This window comes from Mobula hypostoma, chromosome X2, assembly GCF_963921235.1.
Source record: "Mobula hypostoma chromosome X2, sMobHyp1.1, whole genome shotgun sequence".
In the NCBI taxonomy this organism is placed as follows: Eukaryota; Metazoa; Chordata; class Chondrichthyes; order Myliobatiformes; family Myliobatidae; genus Mobula; species Mobula hypostoma.
In genome coordinates this window covers 42233705-42252623 of record NC_086129.1, presented here as the reverse complement: position 1 = coordinate 42252623, position 18919 = coordinate 42233705, and the positions used below count along the sequence as shown (strand labels likewise).

Here is an 18919-nt window from a genome sequence, read left to right as displayed (position 1 = left end):
CAATGACAAACATGTCACACACTCTAAGTTAAAATACTATATATCTTCAACTTGAAGATTTCTGTAAGCAACTTTCACTTGAATTACCCTCTCTAATCTGTCCTACAATGCTTTATCCATGGTTGCTTCGAAATTGAACCCAATTGCAGATATTTTTCATATAAAAATGTGCATGGAAGAGGTTTTCCACAGGTTACACACTGCTTACTGTATTGGGAACTTTCATGCACAGTTCCCCTTAGAATGACTGATATTTTGCCTCCTAATAATGTCATCACATGCATAATGGACCTTTTCACAATTAAAAATCTAAATTGGTACATTGAAGTGGAACCTATAAGAAGATAAAGACTAAACCCCACACAAATATGGCAAAGAACCAAAACCAAAGGGCCCCAATGTCATTGACAGACTCTGTCAGATCCATTTTTAACATTGAGTTCACATGTTTGCTCAATCATTACAGCTTTCTTATAATATACAGTACATCTCAGTGTGAGATACTGTGAAGAATGCCAGATTAATCAGTCACTGTGTGGGAACACTTTTGCAGCACAGGACTTGTTCAGTGAATTGGATGGGGAGGGGAAAGTGGCCAGACACAGTAGAGATTGCAGCTTCCCTTCTTCCTATACTTGCCCTTACCTCCATGGTAACCTTTCCTGCAGCTGGTCTGTGGCTAGGATAGTGGGAGTATCTTCCCAATTGTCAATGCAGCAGTGATGCAGCACCTGTTCTAAATAGATAGAGATACTTTATTGATCCCAAATGAAATTAGTGTCACAATAGCATTACAAGTGCGCAGATATACAATTATTAGAAAAGAAGTAAGAAATAATAAAAAATAAGTTACCTTAAACAGTCTAACAGGAGGGCTATTCCCCAGCTATAGGTTGACTAATTATAAAGCCTAATGGCCGAGGGTAAGAGTGACCTCATATAGCCCTCTTTTGAGCAGTGCAGTTGTCTTAGTCAATCACTAAAAGTGTTCCTTTGTTCAGCCTAGGCAGCATGTGGCATGCAGAGGGTGAGAGACATTGTCCATTACTTTTTCAAAACTTTGGATTTGAGCAGAAAGTTTTTCTTTCTTCTTGCTTTACTCTCAATATGGGCTGCCTAGTCCCCCCCTTTTTTTAAATCATTTTTAAGATTATTTTTTGCTTTTGTTTATAGAGAATAGTGGTTTTATTTTCCATATATAAAATTATAGAAATTTCTTTGTCTTTTTTTCCTTTTTATAAAATGATAAGAGGAGAATTGAGTATTTTATTTTTTATTCTATACTATTAGATTAATACTATGTATGATCTTGATAATGTTTATTTTACCTTTTACAGGTATATGTATTACTATCAATATAGATATCTGAGATAATCCTCCTCGTTTGTATATATGTCTGCCTGTCTGTCTAGGTACCATATCCGATGCGGACTCTGGTGACCATGGTTTTCCATATAGATCTATCCTTCGTTTTTTGGATGTATATATGTACTTTTTTAAAATTAATAAAAAGATTGATAAAGAAAGAGAGACATTGTCCAGAATTGTCAGGATTTTCTGTAGGGTGTTTGTTCTACCACACTCTCCAGTGTGTCCAGTTTGACTCCCTTAACAGAGCCAGCCTTTATAATCAGTTTATTAAGCCTATTGGCACCACCTGTGTTGATGCCTTTCCCCCAGCACACCACTGCATAGAAGATTGTACTAGCAACAAAAGACTGATAAAACAGGTGAAGGAGAGGCCTGCATATTCCAGAAGACTTCAGTCTTCTCAGGAAGTACAGGTGACTCTCGCCCTTCTAGTACATAGTCTCTGTGTTGGTGCTCCACTCAAGTCTGTCATCCAGTTGCACCCCCAGGTACTTGTAGGTCCTCATCACATCCACATCCACGCCATCAATAGTAACAGGGAGCAGTGCAGGATTAGTCTTCCTAAAGTCCATCACCATCTCCTTTGTCTTACTGATGTTGAGCTTCAGATGATTCAGCTTGCACCATTTGACAAAGTCCTCCCCCTGTGTTCATCCTCCCGTCCTTCCTTTATACACCCAAATATTGCTGAGTCTTCAGAGAATTTCTGCAGATGACATGACTGAGTGCTGTACCTGAAGTCCAAGGTATACAGGGTAAACAAGAAGGGAGGCAATACAATCCCCTGTGGGGACTCAGTGCTGCTTATATCCATGTTTGACACACAGCTAGAAGCATCTGGCTGCATGAGCTGGTATACAGAATGCCACTGCATACCGGCAACATGTTTTAGTCCAAATTTATAATTCTTTATGAGATTAGGGTATATGAAATGCCCCCTCTCTCTCCTGGTTTAATTACTTGAACCCCTTTTTTTGCCTGGAGCACCATTTATGTCATGTAATTTACACTTTTCTCTATCATTTGGTTCAGAACTATTATTAATATTAACTTTTCCAGGATTACCCTAATTCTTGAGTGTACAGTAATTACCTGAAGTAATGGACCCTCTAATTGCACTGAATTTCAAAATAATAGACCCTTTAATTACAGGAGTCACGGTAATTCCCAGGGTTATAATCACTCTGATTACTTTGGGGGTTACATACCAGGTTTCAGGAGTAGCAGTTATACCTGTGTTTACAGGAATTCTGTAGATTACAGACCTTATTTTGGGGTTACAGTAACCCCCAGAGTTACAGACACTATAAAAATTAGCATTATTTGTCACATGTACATCAAAACATTGAAACATATAGTGAAATGCACCATTTGCATCAAATCAAATCAGCAAAGACTGTGCTGGGTAGCTTAAAGTTCAAAGTCAATTTTGATATCAAAGTACATATATATCACCATATACAAACCTGAGATTCTTCTTCTTGTAGGCATACTCAGCAAATCTATAGAGTAGTGACTATAACAGGATCAATGAAAGATTAACCAGAATACAGAAGACAACAAACTGTGCAAATGCAAATATAAATAAATAGCAATAAATAACAAGAACATGAAATAACACGATAAAGAGTTCTTAAAGTGAGACCATTGATTGTGGGAACACCAGAAGTTGTATGAGTGTAGTTATCCCCCTTTTGTTCAACGGCCTGATGGTTGAGGGGTAGTAACCGTTCTTGAACCTGGTGGTGCAAGTCCTGAAGCGCCTGTACCTTCTACCTGATGGCAGCAGTGAGAAAAGAGCATGGCCTGGGTGGTGAGGATCTGTGATGATGGATGCTGCTTTTCCATGGCAGCATTTCATATCGATGTGCTCAATGGTTGGGAGGGTTTTACCCGTGATGTACTGGGCCGAATCCACTAGGATTTTCTCTTCAAAGGCATTGGTGTTCCCACACCAGGCTGTAATGTACTTTTCACTTTTCACCACACATCTGTCGAAGTTTGTCAAAGTTTTTAATGACACACCAAACCTCCGGAAATTCCTGAGGAAGTAGGGGCACTGTCGTGCTTTTCTTGCAATTATATCTGTATAATTCCGGTGCACATCTGGCACCAACATAGCATGCCTACAACTCACTAACCTTAAGCAACGCACATCAAAGTTGCTGGTGAACGCAGCAGGCCAGGCAGCATCTCTAGGAAGAGGTGCAGTCGACGTTTCAGGCCGAGACCCTTTGACGAAGCAACTTTTATGTGTGTTGCTTGAATTTCCAGCATCTGCAGAATTCCTGTCACTCACTAACCTTAACTAGCTTTGCGATTTGGGAGGAGACCTGTGTGCTCATGGGGAGAACGTACCAACTCCTTACAGACAGCAGTGGGATCTGAAACCTAATCAGTGATTGCCAGCGCTATAACATGATGCACTAACTGCCACGCTACCATACTGACCCATAATTGTTACCCCACTATAATTCTTAGCATTAAGTTATCTCTCATGGCTATAGACATTCTAATTATCTATTTAATATTATGGATCTTTTGATAAAGAATATTTACTAGAAAACTACATTAAATCTGTTCCAGTTAGAATGCATCCCAAGCCACTGGAGAAATAACAAAGAAAAATTGCTGAGGCCCTGGCATAATCTTCCAAATATATACAGATTCAGGACAGATGCCTGAAGACAGGAGTATCTGTGGAGTCAGACTCAATTGTTAGATTCAAGAGAGAGTTGGATAAGTATTTGAAGGACCCCCACCATCCAGGCCATGCTCTCTTCTCACTGCTGCCATCAGGGAGAAGGTATGGGAGCCTCAGTGCCCACACCTCCAGGTTCAAGAATAGTTATTACCCCACAACCATCAGGCTATTGAATCAGTGGGGATGACTTCACTCAACTTCACTTGCCCCATCATTGAAATGTTCCCACAACGTATGGACTCACTTTCAAGGACTCTTCATCTCATCTTCCCACTATTTATTGCTTATTTATTCAGAATCAGGTTTATTATCACCGGCATGAGACGTGAAATTTGTTAACTTAGCAGCAGCAGTTCAATGAAATACATAATCTAGCAGTGACAGAAAAAAAATAATAAACAAAATAAAACATAATAATAAATATCGAATAGATTTAAAAGAATGTGCAAAAACAAAAATACTGTACATTTTAAAAAGTGAGGTAGTGTCCAAAGCTTCAAAGTCCTTTTAGGAATCGGATGGCAGAGGGGAAGAAGCTGTTCCTGCATTGTTGGAAGTATTCTGACTGGTTGTATCATGGCATGGTACTGCAATTCCAGTGCAGAGAAACTCAGAAGGCTCCAGAGTAGGTGTTCCCAACGTGCTGGGCCGCCACCTGCTGTCCCCAAGTCCCAATGAACCAGATATTTTCGTAAATATTTAAATAGTTACGTTAAAATAAGTAGTGCAAAATAATAAAAATTTTTAAAGTCGTGAGGCTGTATTCATGGGTTCAATGTCCATTTAGGAATCGGATGGCAGAGGGGAAGAAGCTGTTCCTGAATCGCTGAGTGTGTGCCTTCAGGCTTCTGTACTTCCTACCTGATGACAACAGTGAGAAAAGGGCATGCCCTGGGTGCTGGAGGTCCTTCGTAATGGACGCTGCCTTTCTGAGACACCGCTCTACTAGCTGGTATATCTCACTCCTGTATGCCTTCTCGTTCTACCAACAATTCTACCATTATTCTCCTTCCAGAGATTCTACCAACGATGGTTGTATCGTCAGCAAATTTGTAGATGGTATTTGAGCTATGCCTAGCCACACAGTCATGTTGTATACAGAGAGTAGAGCAGTGGGCTAAGCACACACCCCTGAGGTGCACCAGTGTTGATCATCAGCAAGGAGGATCTTTTTTTTCTTTTGTATTTGCATAGTTTGTTGGCTTTTGCACAGTGGTTATTAGTCCATCCTGTTGGGTGCCATCTTTCATTGATTCTATTATGTTTCTTAGATTTACTGATTATGCCTGCAAAAAGACAGATCTCAGGGTTGTATATGGTGACATATATGTACTCTGTTAATAAATTTGCTTTGAACTTGGAAAGAATTTTCAGAGTTACAGGTATACTTCAAACAGAGGTTGATAGGTTCTAGATTAGGGCGTTAATGGTTATAGGAAGAAGCCAGTAGGATGGGTTTGAGAAGGGAAACAAATCAAATAAATCATGATCAATTGACAGAGCAAACTCAGTGGGCCGAATGGCCTAATTCTGACACTAAATATTATGGAGGGAACACACACATAATGTTGGAGGAACTCAGCAGGTCAGTCAGCATCTATGAAAGAGTACAGTCGATGGGCCGAATGTTTCTCCATTCACATGGATCTGTAATTTCCCAGGTTACTGTAATCCTCAGGGTTATCATCACGCTGGTCTCTTTAAATCTGTAAACACTGCCCTAGCAGAGAGGGCGGATGGTGGTTCTATGAGTGATGTAAAGAGTCAGGCGACTGCTCAGCCAATCGCAGCCGGATCTGACAGGACGCAATGTGAGTGGCACCCAATCCTACCCTCTCAAAGCTGAATAGCCCGCCGGATTGCCCCGCCCACCTTCCATTATTGGCTACCTCGGCCCCTCCAGAGAAGGCGGGGTGGTTTAATTGAGCAATCAACCAGGGGCTAAGAATCGCATGATCGGATTGGCCGGTTTCTACTGTCAATCACGGATGAGGGCGGGCATGTTGTTCGTTTCGGTATTGGAATTGCTGATGAGACCTTGGGTTTTCGTACAGTGTGAATCGGGTGATTGAGCTCTCAGTGTGTACTTCCTACCTCTTCGAGCCAGAAGGTCCGGTATTATCTGTGGGGAAGGTGGGTAGTTGTGGAGCGTGGAAAGGAATGGAGGGAATGGAGGGAATCAATTATGGGTCAGACATCGACTAGATGGGCCGAATGCCCTCTTCCTCCGTCGCATTCTTAATTCTACCTCGCTCGGTTACTCCGTTATTTTGTCGCTTGAGCGTTTCCTTTGGCATTGCTTCAGATTTGTACTAACAGCCTTTTCACCATCTGCTATTTTGTATGTCGCTGTATTTATAATTACCGTATAAACTATTTACTTCATAAGATTCATGTGAGTAAGGCATGTAATTGCACTGTGGTGAATGCGATAATAAACTAATTTGAATCGGAGGGAAATGTGCAAGGTTTTGTGTCCCAATTCAGAGTTCAGATTATCCCCCGCTCTATTTCAGCCTGACGTGTCTTCAATTCTAATGGTGATGACAGACACTCTTCTCTCCTACTCAAAACGATCTCACTTTTTCTCTCTTTCCTAATTCTGAGGAAGAGTAGCTAATCCGAACATTATTCTCCTTCCAGAGATGCTGCCTTATCTTTTCCAGCTTTTTCAGTTTTTGAAATAGACTGGGTATGGTGTGGGATTAGTTCCTTTTTGGTTTTCTTTGTCTTGGCTATGATGGATTCATTGACCTGTTTATTTAAGTACAGTGTATAAAGTTCTGGTTAATATTCATGTGTTGGTGAATGGCACAATTGATAAAAGTGGTTACTATCATTGCTGCTTTTGGGAGCTTGCTCTGCCTGAATATGTTGGCTGCTTCACAACAGTGACTACACTTCTGGGTTAGATCAGAAAAATACTGCAACCCCTCAGCAAGTAATAAGCAATAGGAGCAGGAATAGACCATCTGTTCTGTCAAGCCTGTTCTGCCATTTATTAATATCATGGCTAATCTGGCCATGGACTCCGTGCCACTTAACTGCCTTAGTCAGCCATAACCATAGCCCTTAATCTGTGTCTTAATGAGGTTGTCTCTACTACTTTCCTGGGCAAAGAATTCCACAGATTCACTACTCTCAGGAAAAATGAGTTCTTCCTCATTTCTGTCCTAAACCTCCTCCCCCCAGGTCTTGGGGCTATGTCCCCTAGTTCTAGTCTCACCAGTGGAAACAGCTTTCTTGCCTCTAAGATATTCCTTTCATAATATTATGTTTTTTTATAAATTCCCTCTCATTCTTCTGAATTCCAATGAGTACAGTGCTAGGCTAACCCCCTTATCTCAGCATATTCTTTTCTCAAGTAAGGATACTGGAAATGCAGGCTTCACCAGTACTCTGGTTGCAGCATAATCTCTCTGCTCTTAAATTCAATCCCTCTGGCAACGAAGGTCAACATTCCAATGTCCCCCTGATAACCTGTTGTATCTGCAAACCATCCTTTTGCAATTCATGAGCGAGCACTCCCAAGTCCTTTTGCACAATAGCAATTGTGGAAAGAGAATCTGTTCAGATGCCCCTCAGCAGCACCTGTGCAAAGCAAAACTAAGTTAACATTTCAGGTCGAAGATCCATCATCAGAACTAGGCAAAGAGGAAACGAGTTGGCTTCTTGCTTTCCCAATTCTGATGAAAGGTCTTCAGTCCAAAGTGTAAACTCTGTTTTGCTGTGCACCATTGCTGTTCACCCCGCATTTTACTTTTTCATATTTGTTTTAGATTTCAAACATCTGTAGTTTTTGTTACTGCACAATAAATGGTGAGACCTTAGGAATACAGACGTACAGAGGGACCTTGGGTGGACTACACGTTTATTGATCTCTGAAAAGGGCATTACCAATGGACAGGGTAGTGAATAGAGCTTTCCCTCATAGGATGAGGCATTAAGTATAAGAGTTGGGATGTCATGCTGCAACTTTTTTTTAAGTAAATGTTGGCTAGACTGCACTTGGAGTATTGTATGGAATCCTGGCTGCAGGAAAGACATGATAGTAACAGAGACTGCAAGAGTGTTTCAACAGGACATTGTCTGGAATGGATGGATGTAGTTCTAATGTGAGTTTTATCAGTTTGGGCTTATTCTCACAGGAAGGCTTAGGGATGATCTGATAAAGGTTTATAATATGGATAGGGTGCCTGAAATTAAAGGGCTTGAGTGCAAGGTGTAAGGGGATTTATTGATGGAAATCTGATTGGTAGGTTTTCCATACAGGATAGTGAGCATATGAACTGAGCTGCCAGTGGAAATGAGAGGGGCAGGTACAATTCCACTGTTAGAAGTTATTTGGCCAGGTACTTGGAAAGGAAAGGAGCAGAGAAATGCCAGTCTAATGTGAGTAAATGGGATTGGCTTAGATGTCACAGTTGTCATTGATGTGTTCAGCTGAAGGGACCTTTTCTGTGGTGTACAACTGACAATATCCATTTTACCTGACTCCTTAATGGTATTACTTGGTTGTTAGTCTTTTAGGTGCTGACTTTGAAGTACCAAGGGGATGCTATAAACGTAGGAATTGGTGTGCTTCAGATCAGATATGTGATTCTTACAAGGGTGAAATAGATTTCCATAACATCTGGATGGTAAGGATGTGCATGAAATGGAGAGCATTTGCTTCAGAATGGAGCTGGACAGAAGTGTCTTGTAGCTATGTTATTCATAATATATCTGGATGTTCCAAGCCACTTTACAAGCCTCCCCACCATCGAGGACATCTTCAAAAGGCATGCTTCAGAAGGCAGCATACATCATTAAAGTCCTTCACCACTCGGGACATGCACTCTTCTCGTTACTGCCATCAGGGAGGAGGTACAGGAGCCTGAATATGCACACTCAATGTTTTAGGAACAACTTCTTCCCCTCTGCTATCAGATTTCTGAATGATCTGTGAAGACTACTGCACTATTCCTTTTTACATTATTTGTTTATTTTTTATTGCAACTTATAGTAATGGTTTAATGTATTGCACTGTACTACTGTCACAAAACAACACATTTCATGACATACTTTCAGGATAATAAACCTGATTCTGAATTCTAGTGTGGTGGGTATGTGTCTTACCTACTCAGGTTTAGTAAATGGAATCCCACAAACACAACACTGAAGTGGACAAAATTTTTTACAAATGAAAGGTTTCCTTTCATTGCTTTTAATGATTTTTTTTTTGTTGTTATTTGATTGTGAGACAATTTGAGATGCCCATTGAAGTGCTTTCAAAGCAGTCACTTATAGAAAATACATAGTTTATGGACAGTGTCTCCCAGAAGCAGCAAAGATAATAATCAAATGATAGGAGGGTGAAAGGGGTAGCTACAATTCTCTTCAAAACGATGGCTTGGGATCTCTTGCTAGTAGAACTGCTTCCTTGCTGCCCTAGCAACTTGGCTTCAATTCTGACATCTGTGTACAGTATACATATTTTCTGTTTTCCCCAGCTGCTCTAAGGAGTTTCCTCCCACATCCCAAAGATGTGCAGATCAGTGGATTATTTGGTCATTGTAAATTGCCTGTATTGTGTGGTAGGATCTGGGGTTTAGTTACCTGGAATGTGGGAAGAATAGCTCTCAGGGAATATTGTGTGGAAAATGGGATTCCTCTACAAGCCAACATTGACTCGATGGGCAGATATTGCCTCCCATTGTGTCATAAGGAAACTGGAAATGAAGCCTTAGTTAATTTTTTTCCTTAGTACAGCATTGAGGTGATAGATTATATTTTCACTCAATTAGGCGCTAATATCATTGAATGTTGAGGATAAATAGTTGTACTTTCATTAAAAGTGATCATTATGTGTCATGAATGTTTCTTGGGATACGCCAGATTGCTTTCTAGGTCTTTGTGAATTATTCATTTCCCGAGGGCCATGAATGGAACCAAGTATCGTATAATCAAATGCTTCATTCAGATGGGAAGGAACTTTTGAAGCAGCTGAAGGTGGTTAGTCCTGGGATTTAGTCACGATAATCTTTTGTAGACGTGTGCTGAGATTGGGATGATTGGTCTTCATTAACATCAACCATTTCCCTTTTGTGCAATGCCTTTCACCTTGATGTCTGTTAACTTCAGTTTTATCAAGGCTTCTTAATTCCACACTTAGTCAAATGCTTCTGTGACATCAATGGCGATCACTCCCATCTCCGGAGCTCGTCTCCTTTGTCCATATTTTAAAAAGGCCCTGATTGGATTTGGGAAAATTTAGACTGATGATCAGTGAGCTGATTATCTGTTCATGGTCAACAACACTATCCATAACTTTGACAAGTAGGCAGGGCTCCATTCCAAGCTCTGACAAGTAAAGGGGTACCAGTTGGACACGGGAATAGTTACACAAATCAGAGATGTACTTAAAACCACCTGAAGATCGACACTGATGCTTGAGGAATCTCTGGCCTAGGGGTGCTGAAGTTGGGAAACATTCAGGATACTATCGAGAACTTTGAGGCTACGCATGAGAAACCTACAGAGGCCTTGATACCAGAGGACATTAATTAGTCCTAGATTGCGGCTTTACTAGGTGTTTCATCAAACGTATTTCTGTCCTCCTGGTGGAACCGGGTATGGTTTTTGGCTACACACATCAAAGTTGCTGGTGAACGCAGCAGGCCAGGCAGCATCTGTAGGAAGAGGTTTTTGGCTAGATTGTAATGATAGGCATTACAGATCATGATGATGACTTTCGGGATCTAAAAGATTCTAGTTTGACCTGTGCAATGTGTTGAGTTCTGTTTAGCAGAATGTATGATGGAGGTCGACTTGAGTTGCAGATAGAATTTGACTCTGTGAAGGTTGTGGTTTTTGCTCCAACCAATGTCGTTGTGGATGGATGTGTCCTACAGTAGGTGTATTGGTAAAGATGTCGTCAAGATGGTTTATCCTCATGTTGGATTCTCTCATTCGCCACTGGCCGTCTGGTTCTCTGAAACGACCAGCTCGGTCAGAGGTAATCCTACTCTGTGGTAGACAGTGAAATCTATTTTGATTCTATAAATCAGTTAAATACAATGTACTACAATGGTGGTATGGTTGCATAGTCAACTTCAGATTAGTTTTCACTTTTTAATGAAAGTGAATTTAAATACTGTTGATAATTGATGGACTTGAATCAATATTTCTGGATTACTAATCTGGCAATTTAATAAATCTGCAATCTTGTCAGTGTTTGAGATCTATCATTCACAGAAACAACAGTTAAGTTGTGTAATGTTCAATATATATAGCCTATTGTATTTTTTTTAAAAAAGAAGTCTGTTTACATGTTCTGAATTGTCAACTTTGCTCACTATGAGAAAAATCTTGTGCAGCTCAAGGGCAGCTGTAATTGACGCATAGTTGCCATTCTTTTTAAATTGTGAGCTTATTAAAGTGTAGTCCTTCAGAGAAAACCAATTGGTAGCTATTGTGTAGGTGTCCATCCTGTTTCATTACATTGTGCAGTGATTTATTGCAGTTTCCAGAGGGACAAACCCTCCCTACAGTAACATGTAAATGATGTACAGTGGATTCCAGTTAATCAGGGCATCTGCTTAATTGGGACAACGCATAAAGAACAAAGACTAATTGAGGAAATAGCCTGGATTCCTTTTGTTTATGTGGGACACTATTCTGCTTAATTGGGACAGAAGAGTGCTGCCAAACAGTTCCTAACTAGCATCAGTCATGTGCACTTTTGTGGCTGTTAAACACTACACTATGCTTAGAGCAAACAGTTTTTAAATAGCATTAGTTGTGCTTGTGTTCAAAAAGCAGTGATTTCTGTCACTGATAGTTGATGAGAAATAAGCAGGAAGACCATTCAGAGCTGTTTTGCTCACTGTAGTTTCATGCAGTTCGGCTTGGAGATGCCAGAAATGGCTGGGAGTGAAAATGAAATAATTCTACTACTTCAAATTAGGAACTGCGATGAGTTTGAAGGTATGAACAATCATCTTGAATGTTGCAATGAAAAAGAAGATTTTGAGGAGGCAATTGTTGAAAGCATTGTATGAAGGTAGTTGTTATCTGCACTAGGTGGCTGCACTGATTTTGTTCCTTTACAGTCAAAGAAACACGGCAGAGTGTACAGGATGAATCTCACCATTGGTGAGTTCTATTAGGAACTAATATGGTTTTGTAGTAGTATGGTAGCGTTTCATTTAAATACAAATTTTGTTACTCAGTCAAATGGTAGTTTGTCTTTTTTGTGCCTTTTTAACTATTTCCATGAAGCTTCAGCTAATTAATTGGGCCAAAATGTACTGGTCCCAATTAACCAGAGTCCACTGTATTTGTTTTTGTATTGGAACAATTGAGACTGCTTGCAATTAACTTATTTCATGTGAAATTATTTCAATACCTTTTTAAATAAGGAATATAATCTTGCAAGTGATTAACAGGCTGAGTGTTTGTTTCAGTTTGGGCCACATGGGTAAATTCTGGATGGAGCTCTGAAAGAGGTGGTAGACTTGGATTCTTCATTGTGGATTGATTCAGAGAGGGATAATTTACTGAGCCCTTTTTGATTCCCAGGTTATGCCATGGATATCGTACTACATTATGCAGACTACTACTTTTTCACACCATATGTTTACCCCAGCTCCTGGCCAGAGGATGGCACTCTACGTCAGCTAATTAGCCTCCTAGTTGTAACTAATCTGGGAGCTGCAGCCATATATTTCTGCTTTGGAACTTTGAGCTATTACCTTATTTTTGACCATACATTGAAGAAGCACCCTCAATATTTGTCGGTAAGTGTTATGCTCAATGGAATTTTTGTGATTCTACCTGTTTTGATTTGATTTTAGACCCACTGGGCACAACTGGGTATGTAGACCCCCCCCCCCATGCACTCACAAGGAATTAAATTACTCGGTCCAGTTTAAAGTGTTTACTGAGTTGTACTTTTTAAGTGCTATTTCTCTCTGTCATCATTCAATGTGGTTTTAAAAAAAAAAATTGTTTAGCTCCTTATAAATAGTAAATTCTGCTTTTTTTTTAATGTGTTACTTCATCTTTTGCCTGACTTTATTGTGAGTGTGCTACGTGTCATAAATAGAGACTTGAAAAGTAATGATTTTTATTTGAAGATTAATATATTGCAGAATCCACCTTCAGAGTAAAGTGTTTAATGGTTTCTATGGGCACTGAATAACGGAAACCTGAAAGAACTAATTTTGATTAGAAAGGTTTCCTAACAGAAAGGTTAGAATGTGGAAATTCTCCCTTATTGAAACAGGATGAGACATCTCACTTCTCAAGCTGGAGTCTGAGAAAATGGCACAGAAATCCTGAGCTGAAGTACCTTCCCATAGACATAGGAGCAGAATTAAGCCATTCAGCCCATTGAGTTTGCTTCACCATTTCATTGTAGCTGATTTATTATCCCTTTCAACCCCATTCTTCTGCCTTCTCACAGTAATGTTTGATACCCTGAATAATCAAGAACCAATCAATCTCCGCTTTAAATATTTCCCCCCGCGCCACCATTTGAAAATATTTAAGAGTTTTTCATTTCTTCTGAATTTTTGGAAACAAAGTCAATTTAAGTAAACATTACAGGATTATTGAAACAATAAGTTACAGAGAAGTTGCATTCTTGGTATTGCAATTTTTCTGTAACTCTGCTGCATCTGTGCATGCATTGGAAAAATACATTCATAAAAGGAATTCTTTATTCTTTTTCTTCACCTAAATTCTGTAAGAGCAAGTTTTATCCCATATCTCAAAGTTTTGGATAGTGATTTGAGTTTTGTTTAGGTGAATGTTCATTACTCATGCAGCTGTAACACAAGTGTTGTCTGTACTGAGCTTATTATCTCCCTCCTGTAGAATCAAGTGCAGCGGGAAATAAAGTATGCTATGCAGTCACTTCCATGGATAAGTATTCCAACCGTCGGACTGTTCTTTGCAGAAATTCGAGGCTATAGCAAATTGTATGATAACATCGCGGATTCTCCTTATGGTGAGTGTTCGAAAATAAGTGCAACAGAAGTGGGAAATGGGCTAACCTTTGGGTGTGTTTCCACTTGGGAGCAAGATATTTGTCATTTTTATTTAATCTGTAGAAATCAGTCCTGAAACGGCAAGCCAAAGATTGACGGCCACAATATTGAACCTGTTTGTTAGGTTCAGTTGAGAATAACAAGGGCTAGTTGCTATGCTTCCACCAGTGGGAGAATTTCAAATGAGAGAATGTATTTATAAGACACAGGAGCAATCACTCACAACTTGGGTGTATAGGATTTTCCCCCCCCACCCCCCGCCCCCATAGAGGATGGCAAATCTCTAAATTCTTCCGGTAATCCAGCCTCCACAAGCTGCTGGAGGAGAGAATTTCAGAGGATGTAGATAAGTAATTGGAGTGGCAAGATAGAGATGCATCTCTATCAAGGGAGGTGTAAGGCACTCCTTCCCTCGGCTAGCCTACAGATCGCCCCTCGGTAAGGTGGAGCACCTGCTTTGTGCCCTTCCCCCTCAGGATCGGGGTCACATGAAGCTATGGGAGCAGGTGGCGGATGGCCGTATGAGCAGCCGGTGCAGATCACAAGCCCTGGTTAGGTCACCATTGACGCCAGGCAGACAACCTCTGAAGAGTATTGATAATGGCTGGGGTCACCCTTCTGATAAAGACACTGCCCAGAAAAAGGCAATGGCAAACCATTTCTGTAGTAAAATTTGCCAGGAACAATCATGGTCATGAAAAGACCATGATCACCCACGTCATACGATTCAGCACATAACGAGCAAATAAGAAATTATTGAAAACTTAAGTAATTGAGGGTAAAGCTGAACTGCAAAGGAATGGAGACCATGTGAAGGTAAGCTATCATCATATTGAAAGACCTGACGATCTACTCCTGATGTGCTGTTGTTTTGTCTGACTTCAAATTAGATTTTATTCTGCTGGCCTTAAGATCTAGATTTACTTTAAATCACACATTTTTTTGAGATTTTGAAAGAACTTTATTTGTTGCCTGAATGTTAGAACTTATTACTACTTGCTTCACTGCCAAATTTTGTTTCTGAAGCATCGTTAAATGTTTTAGATGTTAACTGTGTTACTACAAATGCATGTTTGTGTTGCTATTCACAGTAACCATAACTGACCAAGAAAATTATTAAAATGGCAGTGAGGCATTGGAATATAACTTAGTTATATGTAGTATTATTTATACGTGTAGAGTGTGTGAGTGTGTGTGGTCCATTACACACATCCACCACCAAATTATGAACACGAGATTCTGCAGATGCTGAAAATCTAGAACACACAAAATGCCCAAAACATCTGACTTTTTTCATTTCCATGGATGCTGCCTGAGTTCCTCCAACATTTTGTGTGTGTTGCACCAAATTATGAAATGTAGGTATGATACTGAGTGAAGTTATGAAACAATCTTCAATAGTTGAGGGATCTGTATACTGAGCTTCCGACTTTCCTTTCTTTTCAGGTTGGTTTGGAGTAGTGCTCAGTATGATCTTCTTCCTCTTCTTCACGGACATGTGTATCTACTGGATCCATCGGTTTCTCCATCACAGGCTCCTCTACAAAGTAAGAAGCTTGGGTTTAGATTACAGGGTTTGCTTGCTTGCAGAGATCTGAGAATGACAAGTTAATTTCAACAATTATACACATTCCAGAAATGCACAAGTGGGAGAAAGATATTCAGATGTGGCTAGTTGCTATCTCATTGCATATTCCAGCACATTTGTCCTGTTTTAATTGTTTCAGCTCTTTGCAGGAGCTATTCATTAGTTCTATCCCTCTTAGTGCTGCTGACTCATGGACTCTACATTCTTATTTGCATGCTTAAAGTTTTGAAATGCATTGATGTTGTTGACATTATTTCCCTTGTACATTAATTTTTAAATATAACACTATTGTCTTTTCCTTTCAACTGACCCTGCTTTATATGTTAGTTGATTAATGATACATCGTGTGGTCTTGATCATGTACCTTAATATTAGTATGAATTGTAACTTCTGGTGTTGTCTACAGCACTTGCATAAGCCTCATCATACTTGGAAGATCCCGACTCCTTTTGCAAGTCATGCTTTTCATCCAGTGGACGGCTTCCTGCAGAGCATCCCATATCACATCTACCCATTCCTCTTCCCGCTACACAAGGTGGTTTACTTGGGTCTCTACATCTTTGTCAACATTTGGACAGTGTCCATTCACGACGGGGACTACAGAGTCCCCAGAGTTCTTGAGGGTGTCATTAATGGCTCAGCTCATCACACAGATCACCATCTGTACTTTGACTATAACTATGGCCAGTATTTCACATTGTGGGACCGAATTGGAGGTTCCTATAAGTACCCCTCGGCCTTGGAAGGCAAAGGGCCACAGGACTACCTGAGGAACCTGAAGGAAAAGGAGAAGCTTTACACTAATGCTCATTCATCTGAGCGGAAAATCCAGAAAGGAGAATAAGCAGCTTCCTTTCTCCTTTGTTGCTCGTGTTTAATCCCAGTGGAGCTCCTTATCTTCACCCAGAGCAATTCTGACACATGATATACCTAATGATCTGCTCCTATTTCCTGCATTATTGCAAGTGAGACCAATTTGAAACAAGCAGAATAAATTTGTAGCTTTGTGTGAGATTGTGGTGTAAACCCCACGTCTATTCCTCTTTACAGATTGGATATAGTTCTTTGGAAAGTAAGCCACTGGCTACATATTAAATGTACCTTAATTATGAATATTTGGAAATCTTGGGTGTCATGGCCTTGGTGTACTATTGAAACAGTTGCTGTAGTATCACTGCACATCACAAGTAGGGTACAGGTGATACTTGGATGTCTGCTTTTATGAACTACATAATGAAAATAGAATGGTTGAAAGATCTGGATTATTATGAATCTGATTACAAGCATTTAGGCAAAAATTCTGTGCCATGTATTTTTGAATGTCTTAGAAATAGAAATGTACAGTGTATTTTCAGTGATTAAATAACACTGCATCTGAAATGAAATACTGTTAACTATTGGGGCTTAAACCATCTTGCTTAGTCTTGTTTAATGTTTAGTTTATCTTGTCTGATTGTTCTGTTCTTGTGAGGGATTATGTAGTAAAATGCTCTGCTACTTTAAGGTTGAAGTGTAATTAATCTTAGAATTTTTTAACTGAACTTCCCAACCTATCTTGGTATTGTAAATGTGTTTTATTACATTGCTTTTAATGGTGAAATCTGGGTTCAAATCCAATGCAGAATGATCTCCATTACCAGCTTTTCAAATGCAGTAGAATCTGAGGTGTACAGTCCTGTTGACCTTGTGTTTGAAAATTTTAGGGGAGTATTACAATGGTTTTCTTCATTTAAATGTTCTTTAAGTGACTCTCATTTAGCAAGAAAACAGTGAAGCATGTGGGAAATGGTGACATGTGGTCCTAGGTAAGCTGCATTTGCCTTGATATGAAGGAAATATCTGCTTTAATCTCCAATTCTACTCAATTTAACAGTCTCACACAATTAAATCATACTTGACTATACCATAATGATTTGAAATTCTTATTATTGGTGTTTTGCAGAAACCTCATTAAATTGTAATACTTTTCCTGGTTGCTCATGTTAATGCAACAGAAGGAAACATTGTCCAATTATCCAATTTTTAAAAATCTCATCTTTTTAAATATAATGTGTAGATTGACTTTAAGCCTAACCACTCAATTCTCTTATTGTAATTGTTAGAAATTAGTACAACCAGTAAACATAGGAGACAAGGCCTGCTTGCATAGTTCAAGTTTAGTTATTATTCAACCAGACACATGAATACAACTAACTGAAACAGTTCCTCTGAGGTCAAGGTGCAAAACAGAACCAGCAGTCACATACAGCACAAAACATGTAATAGCAGTAAACCATACAGTCACAAAAAAATATAGCCCAAGTCCCTGATTATCATGATGTGAAGATTGATGTTGTCCTGAAGGCATGTTTCTGCAAGAACAAGTGAGCAGCAGTTCCTCATCAGTTGCTAGTGCAGCTGCAGACAAGCGCAATCCAGCTTGTCTCTCTCCCCCCACCCCCTGAGCAAACATTGGAGGGCAGCACTGATTAGAGCGGCCAACCTCCAACCCAGCACACTGCCTTCAGTGTCTCCTTCCCTGGGCAGCTGCAACAGACGAGCCTGTGGCATGAGGGCCTGATCCCCACACAATCGAGGCCATGCGGCTACCCTGCCATTAGTTTCACCAATGAACCAGTGAACTGGACTTGCAGTATTCTACATTACAAATATCCAATAGGGTCTTCTGATCACAAGCAAAGTGAAGCAAAATGGCCACCTCCCTGTTGTCATTAATAAATGCATTGAATATTGTATCAGCTGACATTAACAGTGTGAGTCAAGAGAGAGCAGAATCTTAACTAAGCTGATAGTGAGATTAGAGTTCAAAGTAAATTTATTATCAAAGTATGTATATGTGAAATGTTTAAGGAGGACATGAGGGCAAACTTCTTTGCTCCAGAGGGAGGTGAGAGTACGGAAGGAGCTGCCAGCAAAAATATTGGATGTGGGTTTAGTTTCAACACTAAAGAGAAGTTGAGATAAGTACATGAATTGGAATGGTAGGTAAGATTATGAACGAGGTGCTGGCCAATGGGTCTAGGAGGAATAATAGTGTGGTATAGACTGGATGGGGTAAAGGGCCTATTTCTTTGTTGTGTTCCATGACTCTGTGACTGTATGCTATGTTGAGATTAATTTTTTTGCAAGTGTTTACAAGAATATTGAAATACAATATAATCTGCAAAAAAATGTACTTAAAGACTGACAAACAAACCAATGTGCAGAAAAACGGAAACCTGA

At 39.8% G+C, this 18919-nt stretch overlaps 1 protein-coding gene across 2 annotated transcripts; it reads left to right on the top strand.

Moving 5' to 3' along the window:
• Positions 1-6046: 6046 nt before the first annotated feature.
• sc5d (sterol-C5-desaturase) lies at positions 6047-16810 on the top strand. Of its 2 annotated transcripts, none has more exons than XM_063038700.1 (5): positions 6047-6185; positions 12638-12855; positions 13937-14069; positions 15556-15656; positions 16104-16810. In XM_063038700.1, the coding sequence occupies exons 2-5, from the start codon at positions 12646-12648 to the stop codon at positions 16539-16541; spliced, it is 882 nt and encodes a 293-aa protein (XP_062894770.1). In that variant the 5' UTR covers positions 6047-6185; positions 12638-12645; the 3' UTR covers positions 16542-16810. The 2 variants fall into 2 exon arrangements, with proteins under 2 accessions (XP_062894770.1, XP_062894769.1); XM_063038699.1 differs by having other exon boundaries at positions 6055-6208.
• Positions 16811-18919: the final 2109 nt, after the last annotated feature.